This window comes from Numenius arquata, chromosome 6 (assembly GCF_964106895.1).
Source record: "Numenius arquata chromosome 6, bNumArq3.hap1.1, whole genome shotgun sequence".
Taxonomy (NCBI): domain Eukaryota; kingdom Metazoa; phylum Chordata; class Aves; order Charadriiformes; family Scolopacidae; genus Numenius; species Numenius arquata.
In genome coordinates, this window is record NC_133581.1 from 35,251,385 (window position 1) to 35,268,486 (window position 17,102).

The following is a 17,102-nucleotide window of genomic DNA, read 5'->3' on the forward strand; positions in this document are numbered from 1 at the left end:
CTGAACGTATCTCTTCTGTCTCATTGCTCCTGCCATTATACAACATTAGCCAACTATTTAGATAAAGCAGGACAGCTTAAGTTACGAAGATGGGAAGCTGATGACAATGAAATTAAATAGAAAACCCTATTTCATTTTCTTCTTTTGATCTAATTAGAATAAAAACCATAAAGTCTACCCTCTATATAAGGAAGAGAATAACAGTGTGGATGGTGGGTTTAGTAAACACTACACCACAAAGTCATTCTAACAGGTTAAATCCTTCAGTAATGCCAAAACTTGAAGCTGATTCTGGGAGTAAGCCTAGTCTTATGAGTACCATGAACAGAAAAACTAATTATAACCATTTTCTGTAACTTGTCACCACTCAGAGAGTCTTAAGGAACAAAGGAGAATCAATGCTTGTAGAGAGTGATCTTTATTGTCAGTACTGACATAACATGAAATGCACTGTAGCAGCACTTGACAGTCCCTGAAGCTGAGGATCTGTGCATGAGATCCTGAAGCATGAGACACAAGTCAGAGATTTCTCCTGATTGCTGTCTCTGTGTCCACTGTCCTTGGGAATCTTTTGAATTAAGTAAAAAAGTGGATGAGAATAGCCAATGAAAATATCCGATCAATATATTGAGAGAACAGTGATGATGTACTGGAGGACAGAATGTCTCCCTTCTCTTCCCCTTTTGTGGTGAGAAAAGGGTAGAAGTGGTTTAAAGTGAACAGGAGACTTGAATGTGGTGGGATGGGAAGAGTATGGCATCACACACGTGGAATTACCAGCTGATTAAATCATCATGGTTTATTAAATTTATTAATTTATTAAATCATAAATCAGCTGCTGCCTCTCCTGGTGGTGCTCACCATGAAGATCCTACTCAGCCACCTCTGCCTTCAGATAATGAACTAGGACAGGGCACTGAAGGCATCACGCATCCCAGAGGCGCCCCTGGGGATGAGGTCCTCGACAGGACCACAGCTAGTACGAACAGAGCTGGTGATGACTCTCCTCTGACAGGTACCAGTAAGAATCATACACATTTCTTATGCCTGGTGCTAAATGAGACATTAGTTCTTCTGAAATTTACTCCTTTCACTATCTTTCTCATCCTGGGGGTCTGTATTCTTGGTGTGGACTTGCTGTGGTGGAATTTTTGCTATTGATAGAATTACCTTCTGGAGAAGCCATGAGGTAGTCCTTGCTGGTACACTTGGTGGTTTCTGTGCTTGCTGAAGCATGTTCCTGGGTGGCCTCCTGACTGTTCTACAAGACATGCACCTTGGTGATTCTGAATCCCCAACCCCATCTTCCTTTCTTGCACGTCTGGGATCAGGCTTGATACACTTTGGTACCGTGATTGCTGTGGTGAAGGTACTCTGGTGGGTTAATCAGATGGCTTGCTCCTGTGACTCAGCAGCAGCACCATCACCAGGGAGTGCTTTCCTGGTGGTGGGTGCAGGGCAATCATGAAAGAATTACATCCCGTAAATTCTGCCTTCAATTCCTTACTCCTCCTCACCGCTGGATTGCCAGGCAAGACTGCCACAGATCTGTCTGCAGTATGGCTGCTCACTCCTGAGTTACAGGGTCAGGTTGCTGCTGCTGTGGTCTCTTCTTCTGAAGGTCTTCCCTCTCCATCTGTCACTGGGATCTGTATCTGTAGTCAGTGTCCCCTTCCAACATGGTGAGCATGTATGTGGTGCATAAGGGTCTCTCAGAAGTCAGTGACAGTGTGGAAGAAGGGGAGGCCTTCATGGCTTCTCTCCTGCTGCACTTCGAATGAAGAAAATGAACATGCTTTCTGGCTTGCTGTGGTACAGGAAGGAGAGAAATAATGTGCGAGGTGGTGGTGTGAGCACTCACTTTTAAAGCTGATCATGACATTGTCATGGCAGTCACAGAGTCCGTGGATGATGTTAACCGAGAGAAAGCAACCAAGGAGCCACTGGCACCTACCACTCCATCTGGAAGTGAAAGTGAACAAGTGAACACCACAGATGGTTCCCATGTCAATTGGATACCTGGAGTTTTTCCAGGCATTGAAGATCATCTTAACCAATTGCAGACCCCTCTTCCTACTAGTAAGAACTACAAATTATGAGTGTTTTCATTTATCCGTCAGTCAGTTGTTATTTTGGACAATGGCGATGGTCCAAAATTATGTGTACTAACCATAGTTGTCAATTATTATCATATTATTATTTCATTTTGGGGTTTTACTATTGTTTATAACCTGCTTATAAGATATTGTTAAAGGGCATCTCTTCCTATGCAAAGCAGAGGACATTTGCTAAAAGACTGAAAATAATGTTTTGCAAATAACCTTTTCTTATATTCGCTTGTCTGTATGTGGTAACACAATAATTACAGTGAAAAGTAAACTTTCTCCTCATACAGATGTGATAGCATGTCGTGCTTTTTTGCTGGGCACAAATGATAGCTACGTGACACTTAACTGTGAGTCACTTTTCCCCTCATCTGTATTCCCTCTACATTGGTTGAATATGTTTCTGTTTTGAGCAATAAAACCTGTAAGAACTGGTTTGAAGATCATTTTCAAGCTGAGCACCTGTGTCAAATCTTTGCATTGTCAGTACCGTGGCAAAGGCTCATAAGGCCATATTCCCAAAACTCTTCCTTTTTTCATTTATCTTCTCTTGGTGCTTTTTAAAAACACGTTACAAGGGAATCACTAGGACACTACCATCATCATAAATAGTTTATTTATTGAAGGGTTCATTCATTTGACTGACCTGTTGTCCAAGTGTCCATGCAATAACAAATCAGTCCACTCTAGGAACCCAAAAAATAACTGTCAAAAAGAAAAAAATCTAGCATGTCATCAAAATGAAATGAGCTTTGATCTTTCCCTGTCACTTGCAAGCATCTGCCCAGAGCCAGAGCAGCAGGGGACGTGACTGAATCCTGCTGCTTCTTCTCAGTGCTCAGGGGAGCAGAAGGGTGAACTGCAGTTCTCTAAGCACATGAATTTTAATAAATGTCTGCATGTCTTTCTAAGGGGCTTTGTGGTGGAAAAGCTCTGGCATTTCTCAAGGGTGATATAAAGCACCTTAAAAAAAAATATGCTGAGATGTGGGGTAGACAAGTGAGCATGTTCCCCTTGGTCGGCTTTCTTGGAGACTAGGTCAGGACCCTTCGTTGCTGAATGAGCACTTTGTCCTTTGTGGTGAGATAGCAAAAAACAACTCACCAGTCAGCAAGTTTCTTGTTAAAAAAAATAATGAAAACATCTGGAAGATTCATGAACGACTTGTTGGCTAAGTTTAACAGAGGGGAAAAAAGATGCTTCTCAGGTTTGTATTTGCCAGCTGCTAATAGGAAATGAGATGAGAAATGCTGGCTGGAAATGAGCTGCAGTGCGAATTAAAGAAACAGAACTTCACAGCTGATTAGAGTTAAGTGCTTAATTTACTCTATTAGAGTCTAGAAGAATTCAGAGAGGCAGAGGTCTCCCATATCTTTTTTGTAGTGATAATGAAGTAGTAGTACTGAATGAAATCACCATATCTATAGTCAGGTGATAATTTTAGACTTGGGATACCCATATGGCAACGGTGTGGGCCAGAAATGTAGAAGTTCAAGTGGTATGGCCAGCATAGCAAATGCTTAAGTCTGGAAGTATGCATTTTGATTTAAGATCCAATACTGTCTTAGAACCAAATTACAGAACTTATTGAAAAGGACAAGGGGATCCATCCTTAAGTATACAGAGAGCATTTTTTTCTATTAGGAAAAAATATTTTGAATTTTTAAAGTCCCACTCTATATATAGCTATCAAATTTAAAAGCATTCAGAGAACTATTGTATTTTATGAAAGCATTAGAGTTTTTGAAATGCAGTTTTATCCTATGTAGGAATAAAATTAAAAGTTTCAGAATTTCTCCATATCGGTCATTTTAGGTTTAAATAAAAAAGTAATGTTTTTTTATCTCTCTTTCTCTTCTCACTCTCTTTTCCTCATGGAACAGACATGTTTGACTTGTATGACAAAAACCTCTTCAAAAAGTTGCCAACATTCACATGTCTTTACATTTTCTCCACAAAATTTCTAGGCAATTATAATTGCATTTTGGTTCACGGAAGCATAGCATAATCTAAACTGAAACATATGAGAGAGACAAGAGGGGAAAAGCATGAGTTTTGTTATTCAAAATGCTAAAACTAGCCATAGTTCAGATAAGTATGATGATTATATTCTATATAATAGTTTTCAGTATAAATACTTTTTAATGACCTCAGCGAGGACTTTCTAGAATATGTTGTTTTAATTGTGGAAGTCATAGACTTTGTATCTTGCTGTTAAATATTCACTAAGCATATTTGGACTAATGGATAGTTTTGTTCTTTAGGACCTACCTCCAGTGTATATGGTAATCAAGGACCACACAAGGGACATTATGAATCCACTACTTTCCCTGGAGAGACCACAACAACAAAAATAGTTTCACAACCACGGTCAGCCCAGGTACCAGGTAGGTTTTGGGAAGTCGTATGTTTTAACAATATAAGCACAGACTTGTATTAATATGAACTGAAGTAAGAGATGAAGGTCAAATACAGTTTTTCAGACTTTGTTATGAATCAGATAATATTCAGTATTTTCATTAGTAATCTGAAAAATTAAGCATATTGTCACTCATATAATTTTCCAGCAATATCCTGATGAGAGAAATCATGCATTTGGAGAATTGGATTAAGATCCAAATAACCTTTATAAATTGATATGAAATCAGGCAAAATTCAATAAAGATAAATGCAAAATATCATATCCACAGGAATATTTGCTGAAAATAATAAGCTGAGTGTTGCAGAATAAGGCTTGCAGATTAAAATGGAATAGAAAGAAGCTAACACCATGATAAAATTGTAAAAGAATGCAAATATATTCTGCGACATATTAGCAGTAAAAGTAATTTTTAAAAGCAAGAAAGTAATTATCCCACTCTACGTAGGCCTACCAAGTCCAGAGCTGAAGCTCTGTGTTCAGTTCAAGGCATTGCATTAATCATATAGAAAAAAGTTGGAGAAGAGCATAAAGAAAACTTTGGAGAGGTAACCTTGAAGCACCTTTTGAAGAACTCATCATTTTCAGAGAAAAATGAAGGGAGATATGAGAAGAGTATGCTAAAAAAAGAATGCTTGTCAGTTTTTCATCATAGAGTAATAATAATTAACTAATTAGAAGAAATAATTTCTTTCAAATGAAGCATAGAAAACTTGTTAAACAAGGCAGATTTGTTTCAAACAAACAAAATAAAGGAGATAGCTCTTAGGAGAGGATCTGTGTCTACAATGGTAGTACAGTGTAAAGAATAGGCTACTAGGAAGGCTGTGAAATCTCCATTATTAAAAATGTTAGGAGAAACAGAATATTCCTCAGCCATCTTCTTATTGACCCTGTTTCACTGGAGTGAAATATAACTGATGTGACCTTTTAGGGTCCTGTCTAGTTTTGTAGTTCCTCTTTTTTTCAGTTTGCCCTAAAAATACCCCTTGAAGTAAGATTTTAAATGAAAAAATGAACAGTTCACTCTACCTGAAAGTCATCCTGCTTTTATGACGAGGATTGCAGGTGTATCATTGATAAGATTTTTCTTTTGCTCTTGGAGTAAATCGGGGATACAACTCCTCTCCACCTATGCCCACCAAAGTACAGTGCTTATAGGCACTAAGAGAGATGGGGTATTTCATCTGAGCTGGACTATGTATAGCAGAATGATGAAAATTTATTTGATTTGCCCAGAAGCACTTCATAAAACAAACATTGATGCAAGCTAGGAGAAAAAGTCTTGACAGTTTAAAGAATATAAAAGAGCTTGTGTTCTTGCAGTTCTGTGAAACAGCAAAGCTATGTGAGGTATGTTAATGCACTCTCCTCCCCTCCCTCAACTCTCCCCACAGAATGGCTGATCATCGTTGCTGCGCTTGTGGCACTTGCGTTGATTCTTGCAGTGTGCATTGCTGTTAACAGTCGACGAAGGTAAGGCAGCCCCTCTGCTTTTTCAAAACACACTGCCTTGCTATTTTCTTCATCGTTAGGCTTCAAAGCTTTGTGAAAGAGCAGAGTAGCGTAACACAGGCAAGAGCTTCCTCTGCAAAGATCTGTGACTTGGGATGTGCAGGCCCAGGTCACCATGTCCTATACAGGTCACACATCAGTCTTCACACTCATATGGAACCATGTGAAGTCAGTAGCTGTATAAACCATTTGGTCTTTGCTTGTAAATGGAAACTAGCTGTATATACTCACAGAGAATTAATTATTCTCTAGGAGAGAATTTCCTATTTCTCAAATAGGAAAATCCTGTTCTCAGAGAGTGAAAACTATGTGATATGGACATAGACAGTAGCAACTACGGGATGAGCTGAGTATGATCCTCCACCGTTGACAGTGTTGTCTGTGTACAGTGTGAAGGGCTGTGTTAGACAATTGTTGTCACGGGATTAATTTGTTCCTTTCAAACAAAAGGCAGCTGGTAGTCAGAGGGATATATTCTAACACTGCTATCAGAGCACTCAATAGCTTTATTCACTCCACTTTACAGGTGAAGAATCTGAGGAATAGAAAGTTGCAGTGATCTGTGTTCAAAGTTAGCCAGAAAATTTGAAAAAACTTTAGCCTGAAGGATAGGCTGTAATGTTCTTAACTCTTTCTCTTCTCTGGGGGCTGTTCTGAGGTTACTTCTCGGTTGCCTTACACAGCTTTTTGCTACTTGAATGTTTAAGTTGAATCCTTTAACGGAGTACCTATTTTCTACTTGAATGTTGAGATTGTATTATATGTTTGAGATTGATATGTGGAAATTTTTGTTCAGGAAAGAGTGAGCAAATCTATTCCTAGTCTGTCTGCTGGTTGCTGGAAAGCACATTTTAATGCTTCTGTGTGCTTCTACGAGATAAGCCCATGCAGCAGGCTTCTATGAGGCAAAACAGTGCAAACTAAATGCCAAATCGTCAGACAGAGTAACCTGATACAATTTTGCTGAAGTCAGTAGCAAGATGTTGCTTGATATGTTTCCCCTATGACTGTATCCACAATACCAGTGCTTCTCTGACAGTATTATTAGAGACCTGTTGAAACAAGAAAGCCATCAAGCATATGGTAAGACAGAAAATGCAGCAACTTTATTTCTGTGAAGCGATTCTGGAGTTACACAGCCTGAAAGGCATGGCTTATTGATTTATATGTTACTCTGATATGCACTTCAAAGTAGAGACTGACAGTGTTTCCTCCCTCTCAACCCAGAGTCACCATAGGAACAGACAAACAGGGCCACTATGGCTAATTATAGATTGTATCTGACAAGAAATGAAACAATCTCAGAGCTGTAAATTATACCACTAATGGAAAACATATCTTTTACTTAGAGCTTCTGTGCAGCTGGGAGTGAGTCGCAACGAGAGAAGGAGCATGTGGGTGCATGCATGTGTGCAAGTGCGTAGATTAGACCCTAGTAATATGTGTTAATCACTGCAAGGAAAACTTTTTGAAGCAGGGACATAGTCTGGTATGCTTGAAACAAATGGAATTTTTTCTTTCACTTTAGCAGGGTTCGAATGATAACATGAATAAGTCAAGAATCCTTTCTTCATCTCTTCTGTTAAGTGCTAATATACTGAAAATCCATAGCGAGGTAGTTACTGTGCAGTCAGCATACTGCATGTGAATGCCAGCTAATCTGAAACTAACACTGCAGCAGTGCTATAAGAAAACTGGGTGGCTGAGAAAGGAGGATCGTGCATTCCAGTGTTAGCTGAGCAGCAAGTTGAGAACATTTCAAACATTAATTTATTTAAAAAGTAAGAACGGTCTGTGTTTTTATTTGTGTAATGCTATCAGGTGCACCATTTTTTAAATGAATGCTAACTCCAGCACCACCAGTTTCAGTCTTATTCAGGTTGTCTGAAAAAGCCTAATGAAGTGCTGGCCTCAGTTTCAAGGTAGTTAACGTCCTGATTCAGAAATCAATTTATTTAACCTTTCTAGTTAGGATGCCAGTATGGCAGAGAATTCAAGCATTTCAGATAAGTAATTGAGCCTGCTCGGTGCATAGAAAATTGCTTGGCTATATATATTCCTTTTTTTTTAATTTGATGTTGTCATGAGTTCCCACTGACTGGAAAAGGGGAAACATAACCCCCATTTTTAAAAAGGAAATAAAAGAATACCCAAGGAACCATAGGCTGGTCAGTCTCATCTCTGTGTCCGGCAAGATCCTCCTGGAAACTATGCTAAGGCACATAGAAAATAAGGAGGTGATTCATGATAGCTAACATGGCATCGCTAAAGGCATAACATGGCCTTCTACAATGGGGTAGATGGTGGATGGATGATGGCTGTAGCATTGGTGGATAAGGGAAGAGCAACTGACATACTCTGCCTGGACGTGTGCAAGGCATTTGACACTGTCCTGCACAACATCCTTGTATACTTGGTAAGATCTGGATTTGACGGACAGACCCATTGGTAGATAAGGCATTAGTTGGATGGGCACACTCAAAGAGTTGGTGTTAATGGGTCGATGTCCAAGTGGAGACCAGTGATGAGTGGCATTCCTCAGGAGTCGGTACTGAGACCAGTGCTGTTTATCATCTTTGTCGGTGATATGGACAGTGGGATTGATTTCACCCTCAGCAGATTTGCCAACGACACCAAGCTGTGTGGTGTGGTCAATGCACTGGAGGGAAGGGATGCCATCCAGAGGGACTTGACAGGCTTTAGAGGTGGGCCCATGTGAACCTCATGAAGTTCAGCAAGGCCAAGTGCAAGGTCCTACACCTGGGTCAGGGCAATCCCAAGCACAGATACAGGCTGGGTGGAGAATGGCTGGAGAGCAGCCCTGAGGAGAAGGACTTGGGGGTGTTGGTGGGTGAGAAGCTCAACATGAGCCATCAGTGGTCACTTGCAGCCAAGAAAGCCAACTGCATCCTGGGCTGAATCAAAATAGGCATGCCAGCGGTGCGGGGGCGAGGGAGGATTCTCCCCCTCTACTCTGCTCTGGTGAGACCCCACCTGGAGTACTGCATCCAGCTCTGGGGCTCCCGACACAAGAAGGACATGGACCTGTTGGAGGCAGTCCAGAAGAGGGTCACAAAGATGGGGTTGTTCAGCCTGGAGAAGGCTCTGGGAAGACCTTATAGCAGCCTTCCAGTACGTAAAGGGGGCCTACAGGAAAGCTGGGGAGGGACTCTTTATCAGGGAGTGTAGTGATAGGAGAAGGGGTAATGGTTTTCACTGAAAGAGGGGAGATTTAGGCTAGATATTAGGAAGAAATTCTTTACTGTGAGGGTATTGAGACAGTGGAATGGGTTGCCCAGAGAAGTTGTGGATGCCCTCTCCCTGGAAGTGTTGAAGACCAGGCTGGATGGGGCTTTGAGCAACCTGGTGGGAGGTGTCCCTGCCCAGATCAGGCAGAAAGAAACTAGATGATCTTTTAGGTCCCTTCCAACTCAAACCGTTCTGTGATTCTATGATCTTAACCAGAAAACAAAACGCCCAAAATTCAGTGTGGTCCTATTTAGTTAGTTAGTTGTTGCAAACAGTGGTGCCTCTGTCCGGTGCCTGTTGTAAAAAGTGTTAGGATCTCCTTCCATGGTCTAACAGAATATGCTGCCCAGCCTGACCATCAAGTCAGAAAAGACACTCTGAGCTGCTCTTTCAAGAGGCTGTGGAGCTCCACATCTCCTCACTGGCCTCTTTTGGCATTTTGTGGCTGCAGAGCAGGAATCATTCCCAAGAATGTGTGTGACAATAGTGCAGTGAACTGAGCTACTTTGCATAAAATAACCCTCATCTATTGGTCAGTAAGCATGAAAAAAGTTATACTTCAGAAGGATAATAGTAGAATTGAACTGTCATTCAGGTAGCAAATGCTTCATTTAAGAAGAAAACACTATAAAGTACATCTTCACAGAGACATTTTCCCTCTTAAGAGAGCTGTGCTTTGTATATTCGGTTTACACAAGGTTGTTTGAGGACAAGTAGGATGCTCAGCGCCATGTAGCCAGAGAACCATCTTAACAGTCTGGGGCAAATCTGACAGCTGAATAACAAGTACTTTTTTACTACCCTGAAAATACCCAGCCCACATTGACCAGCATGCATCAGTTTTGGACTATTGACTTTTAAAAAGAGAGAGAGTCTGTATGTGTGTGAAAGAGTGTCTGTGTACATCCAGAACTACATATAGAATTTATTGGGCAGCATTGCAGTAAGTGTAACTTTAAAAGCACAGTAGCTATTTCCTATCTTAATATCAAAAGGAGCTATACTGTTCATAGTAGCAAGAGTAGTTCTCCATATTTCCTTGCTGTTGGCAGGCTTCTAGGCCTGAAATGCTAATACAAAGAAGAAAAGGTTATCTTGATCTCATTGCAATTACTGAGACATGGTGGGATAGCTCACATGACTGGAATGCTGTCATGGATTGCTATGTCCTTTTTAGGAAAGACAGGCCAGAAAGGCAAGGTGGTGGACTTGCTCTTTATGCGAGAGAATAACTGGAATGTATTGAGCTCTCCCTGGGGGCAGATGAATAGAGAGTTGAGAGCTTGTGTGTAAGGATTAAGGGGCAGGCCAACATGAGGGACACTGTTTTGGGTGTTTATTACAGGCCACCTGATCAGGATGGGGAAGTTGATGAAGCCTTTTACCATCAGCTCAAGGTAGCCTCGGAATCGCAGGCTTTGGTTCTCGTGGGGGACTTCAACCACCCCATCTGCTGGGAAGGCTACACAGCCAGGCACGTACAGTCCAGGAGATTCCTCCAGTGTATTGGTGATAACTTCTTAACTCAGCTGGTGGAGGAGCCAGCAAGGAGAGGTGTGCTACTGGACCTAGTTCTGACAAACAAAGAGGGACTGGTGGAGGACATTAAGGTTGGAGGCAGCCTTGGCTGCAATGATCATGAAAAGATAGAGTTCAGGATTGTGGGTAGTACGCGCAAAACACCAAGTAGGATTGAAACCTTGGAATTCAGGAGGGGTAATTTTGACCTCTTCAAGAAACTGCTTGGAGAAATCCCATGGGTTTGGGCTCTGGAAGGTAGGGAGGCTCAAGAAAACTGGTTGATATTCAAATACCACTTTCTCCAAGCTCAGGATTGGTGCATCCTTAAGAGCAAGAAATCAGGCAAAGGAAGCAGAAGACCTGTGTGGTTGAGCAGGGACCTTCTGAAAAAGCTCAACTGGAAGAAGGAAGTTTACAGTGTGCAGAAGAAGGGACTGACCACTTGGGAAGAGTACAAGAATGTGGTTAGAGTATGCAGGAATGAAACAAGGAAAGCCAAAGCCTCCTTAGAATTAAACCTGGCAAGAGACATCAAGATCAACAGGAAGGGTTTCTTCAAGTATATGGGAGGCAAAATGAAAACTAGAGAAAATGTGGGCCTGCTGTTGAATGAGACGGGTGCCTTGGTGACAGAGGATGCAGAGAAGGCGGAATTACTGAATGTCATCTTTGCTTCAGTCTTTACTGCTCAGGCCGGCCCTCAGGAGTCCCAGACTTGGACGTAACAGAGAAAGTCTGGACAAAGGAAAACTTGCCCTTGCTTGAGGAGGATCAAGTTAGAGATCATTTAAGTAAGCTGGATACCTACAAGTCCATGGGTCCTGACTGGATGCACCCGCAAGTGCTGAGGGAGCTGGCAGAAATCATTGCTGGCCACTCTCCATCATCTTTTGAAAGGTCCTGGAGAACAGGCAAGGTGCCTGAGGACTGGAGGAAAGCAGATGCCACTCCAGTCTTCAAAAAGAGCACGAAGGGAGACCTGGGAGACTACAGGCCGGTCAGCTTCATCTCCATCCCTGGAAAGATGATGCAACGGCTCGTTCTAGGCATCATCTCAAAGCATATGGAGGAAAAGAAAGCTATTAGAAGTAGTCAACACGGATTCATCAAGGGGAAATCATGTCTGACTAATCTGATAGCCTTCTACGATGGTATGACTGGATGGATAGATGAGGGGAGGGCAGTGGATGTTGTCTACCTTGACTCCAGCAAGGCTTTCAACACCGTCTCCCACAGCATCCTCATAGGTAAGCTTAGGAAGTGTGGGTTAGATGAATGGACAGTAGGGTGGATTGAAAACTGGCTGAAAGGCAGAGGTCAGAGGGTCGTGATTGACACAGAGTCCAGTTGGAGGTCGTTAACAAGTGGTGTTCCCCAGGGGTCAGTACTGGGTCCAGCCCTCTTCCATATATTCATCAATGACCTGGATGAAGGGATAGAGTGTACCCTCAGCAAGTTTGCTGATGACACAAAACTTGGAGAGTGGCACAGAAGGCTGTGCCACCGTACAAGCGAGACCTGGACAGGCTGGAGAGCTGGGCAGAGAGAAGCATAATGAAGTTCAGCAAGGGCAAGTGCAGGGTGCTGCAATAACCCCCTGCACCAGTACAGGTGGGGGCTGACCTGCTGGAGAGCAGCTCTGTGCAAAAAGACCTGGGAGTCCTGGTGGACAACAGGATGACCATGAGCCAGCAATGTGCCCTTGTGGCCAAGAAGGCCAATGGCATCTTGGGTTGCATCAAGAAGAATGTGGCCAGCAGGTGGAGAGAGGTCATCCTTCCCCTCTGCTCTGCCCTGGTGAGGCCCCATCTGGAGCACTGTGTTCAGTTCTGGGCTCCCCAGTTCAAGAAGGACAGGGAGGGTACAGCAGAGGACCACAAAGATGATTAGGGGACTAGAACATCTCTCTTACAAGGAAAGGCTGAGGGACTTGGGCCTTTTAGTCTGGAGAAGACTTGGGGGGGATCTGATCAATGCTTATAAATACCTAAAGGGTGGGTGTCAGGAGGATGGGGCCAGTCTTTTTTCAGTGGTGGCCAGTGACAGGAGAAGAGGGAAGAGGCACAAACTTGAACAAAGGAAGTGCTATCTAAACATGAGAAAGAACTTCTTTCCTGTGAGGGTGTCAGAGCACTAGAACAGGCTTCCCAGGGAGGTGGTGGAGTCTTCTTCTCTGGAGACATTCAAAACCCGCCCGGACCCACCGTCCCGTGCAACCTGCTCTGGGTGGACCTGCTCTGGCAGGGGGTTGGACTAGATGATCTCCAGAGGTCCCTTCCAGCCCCATATCATTCTGTGATTCATTCTGTGATTGTGTAATGAGGTGAGAATTTGATCCAGATTTTCTGCTATCTCAATGATTTCAGCATTTTGAAAGGTGTGGTCCCAAGTCTGGTTTTAGAATGACCCTGTCCTTATAGTGGGATATATAGAAAGTTCATAAATGTAGATATATCCAAATATGAGAAAATATTTTCTAGCTTTCAGTAACGAATGTTATTCCTATCTATAGTAACGATAGATACAAAACAAATATGTGAGCTCCTGCTAAATTTTATGCATATAATGGTGGATGCTTTCAAAAATAAAATATGCAATATGGAGAAACTTTACACTTAGCATTGTGTAAGTCTGCACTGGCAGACACAAGTTTCATTTCCAAGCACTTTTGCCTAAATATTGACTTTTCTTTTTTTTTTTTCTTATTTCTCTTAGTATCCATTTATAGTACTTATTTTCTTCTTATTTCTTTCTAGATGTGGTCAGAAGAAAAAGCTAGTGATTAACAATGGCAAAGGTGCAGTGGACGACAGGAAGACAAGTGGATTAAATGGAGATGCCAGCAAATCACAAGAAATGGTGCACTTGGTTCATAAAGAACCATCAAATGACCAAACAGGAGCGTGTGATGAATTCCTGACTGTTAATGAAACACAAAATCATCAGGAGCTTGACATGAAGAGTGGAGTGTAATGGTACCAAGATGCCAAGTAGATCAGAGCTGGGGAAATCAAAATCACATGGAACTTGGACGGGAATTCACAGATGCACTGTGCTACTGATGTCTTTGGAACATAATTAAATATAAGTTTTATTAATTTTAATCACTTTAAAATTATGTCGGTTACAAAATTGACATTTGCTTTCTGAAATAAGCCCCCAAGAGTTGCATAATGTTTTCAATTCCCAGTTCCTCCACAGAGGACACTTACTGTGTCCTGGGTGTTAGGAGGAGGTTTACTTCATTGTTCCCAAGATGGAGGGTCTTTGCTGTGCGGAGCTCCAGAAGTATCCAGTCACTGCATCTTACAGGCATTTAAGGTACTAAACTTGCCATGGTACAAGAGTAAGTGAGGAATAAATTTCAAGAGCAAAAATCAAGTTTAAACCAAAAAGGCCTCCTATACAATGCCTAAAACATCAGAATCCTTCAGAAATGCCTTCCAGCCAGGAAGAGCAGTAGGTGCATTCAAGAGTCTGCCAGTATAAACAAAAAGTGCCATTTTATAATGATTTGTGGCTTGGTCTGCAATGAGGGAAACCCAGAAGGAAAAAAGTTACTTACCTCTATTTTTAAATGTCTGTGGTCAAGTCTTCTTGGCAGGGGGAATAAAGAGATGAAAACATGAGCTGATACATAATAAAGTTCTTTACTTTATTATCCTAACAATCTATAGAGTTATCCTTGAGTTATTGAGGTGTTCATTGTTCTTCCCCCTTCATTGGTCACAGTTTGTGCATGTTTTTAATGAGTCAGTTAGGATAATGAATAAAACAGAATGACCCCAGCTCTATCACACATGCACAAACCAAGCAATTGGAGATCACTAGGGAAGACGTCAGTATTTTATTCCTGAAGAATAGGTCTTTATCTTCTTCTGCTCCATTTTACTTCGGAGATGCTGAGCAAAGTATTTTCTTATTTTCCCTATAAGTATTATGTTACCAGTTTGCTGATATTTTAAAAGTTGCCTTTCTATGATCTCACTCACTTCCTCTGAATTCTATTTCATCCACATTTTTCCTCCTGCTTTTTAAAATTACCAAAAGAAACATTGCTTGCTTATTGGTACCAAAAGTTGAAATTCTGCAGAAAAGATCAAAGAAAATTACAGGAAACTCTCCCAGCTATGTAATACAGTAAAATAGCTGCAGCTGCAATCTTACAAGCTTTTGTTTTGTCCTTAAGTGTCTGTTATGTAAAATATTTGTGCGTTATATTGATGCTGTGCATTATATTGATATGAATTGTCAGAAAGAAAATTATTTACTACCAGTGGTCTGTGCCATTTTTAAGAAAGTGTATTGGAATGGAGGGAGAATAAGAACTTCTAATTAGGTTGCCTCAAAAAAATGCAAATGAAAACAATCTAAGGTGATTGCAGCCAGTGGTCTGTGTCAGTTGTGGGGTGGGGAATGTACTGTAGCAGGGTTATTTAAGTGTTCCTGTTCAATGGCAATAGCACCTGTTGTTGAAAGTGTTTTGCTAAAGCATGTTATTTTCTGTTCTCCATCTGAAGCAATTTGGAGGCTGAGTATTCAGCCGGCTAAATACTAACATCAGCTAGTACTGATCTTCACTGGAATGTAAAGCACAAGACTATCCGTTGGATTTCTCAGTCACAGCCCTCCAGCAGTTTCCCATGTGTTTCATTGAGTTGCTCAGTGCCCTGGTATCTGCAGGCAGATCTCCTGAAGGGTTATTTACACCTGGGCAAAAGGTCCCAAGATAAAGTTTGATTCTAAAGAACACATAGGATGTTTTCTGTCAGCGTGTTTCATATGTGAACGGTTACACAGCTTGTGGTCCAAAGGTTTTTAAACAAGCTGAAGCCTGGGGTCAAGGTGGTTTACACTATCAGTACTTGTGGTCCATTGTCTAACTCCTTCGTCCTTGCATGTATTTTAATACTGAACTGCGTAGTTGGGAAGTCTGTTGACTCTGTGCATTTATTTTTGTTTAATTCCTGTAATGTTTCCAAGCAAGCTTTTCTATTTGTCATAAATCAAAATGATCTGCTGAAGGCTGTGTTTAAACTGGTGTTATGTACTCATTTCACTAAGTATGGAGATCCAGAGGAAAAATGATTCCTCTCTTCAAATCCTAACTGAATATAGGTCTCAATCAGTTTTTTCAGAAGGTTTTGAAGGCTAAATTTTTCTTAAAAAGAAAAGAAAAAGGCTGTGGCATGCTGTTCATCTTCCTATTCAGATGTTTAATGGAGAAATCCACAAACTCCTTCCTAATTTATCTAATGTCACTGGTTGACTTCTTTTTATATTTTTAAATAGGGAGATGCTCAAGTTCTCTTTACAGAGGCAGTGCCATTATTTTACATATGCTCATTCTTTTTAGAAGTCATGTGATTCACGTGCAATTAAGTTCCATTATACTTTCAAAACTAGCTGGCCATTTCATGTGTGTAATATAGCACATATTTTTATTAATCTTGGTTTATTATTTGAGGGCTTGTCTGTTGCGTGTATGTACTTTTTATATAGAGCTCTTGATATATTTTCGTATTTATTTAATAGATTAATCAGAGTGAAAGAAAATGTCATCTCTAAATTATAACTAGAAATAGTATTGCTAAAACCACATTGAACTGTAAAGCAAGCTTCCAAAAATAAACTTGATTCCAAATTGAGGACAAAAAGTAAGACAAGCATTATTAGTGGGACCAGCATTATTCAGCAGGATAATCGTGTTTAGTACTGGTGAGCCAGGGGTCATTTTTTCTGCTTGCAAACTCTAAGTCAGGTTCAGCTGAATGCTGTGTGACCTCGTCTGCTCTGTGAGCCTCCCATAGGCTCCCCAGATGCCCTGGGAGTTAGCAATTAACTCAGCTCCCCTCTAGAAGCAATCAACTTGGCACAATTTCAGATGAACCCAGATTTTGCTGACTACTCCTGAATCAATGGCATTTGGGAGACCACAACAGCCTGCAAGATCCAGCCCTTCCTTCTGGGTGCTGACAGACAAGTTGGGTCTAGGCCTACCCTTGGTTCCTGGAAAGAATGAAGAGCTCTCCTAAAAATGCTGAGGAGACCAGGCTGGACCTAGAACAGACCCCAAGATCAGCTTTTGTTATTCCTTATTCTTGAACAGTTTTAAATAAATGTAATCCAGACCACCTGTCTCATGGAAATACCATCTAAAGCAGTAAGCATATTTAAAAGATAGATGTTTTAGGAGAATGTAATAATTTCATCAGACAGTCCAGGGTGATTGTTTCACCTGTATTTTCTTGATGATTTTACAAGGAATGTTTGATTAAAACAGCGAAAGGATA

The 17,102-nt window shown here is 41.3% G+C and overlaps 1 protein-coding gene across 1 annotated transcript in view; it reads left to right on the plus strand.

Moving 5' to 3' along the window:
• The window catches only part of CD44 (CD44 molecule (IN blood group)), a 59,177-nt gene extending 42,722 nt beyond the window's left edge, over positions 1–16,455 (plus strand). The window contains exons 7-9 of the mRNA XM_074149128.1: positions 4,370–4,492; positions 5,922–6,000; positions 13,566–16,455. Of these exons, the coding sequence (XP_074005229.1) occupies positions 4,370–4,492; positions 5,922–6,000; positions 13,566–13,782 (419 nt within the window). The 3' untranslated portion in view covers positions 13,783–16,455. The remainder of the gene's footprint in view (positions 1–4,369; positions 4,493–5,921; positions 6,001–13,565) is intronic.
• The last annotated feature ends 647 nt before the right edge of the window (positions 16,456–17,102 follow it).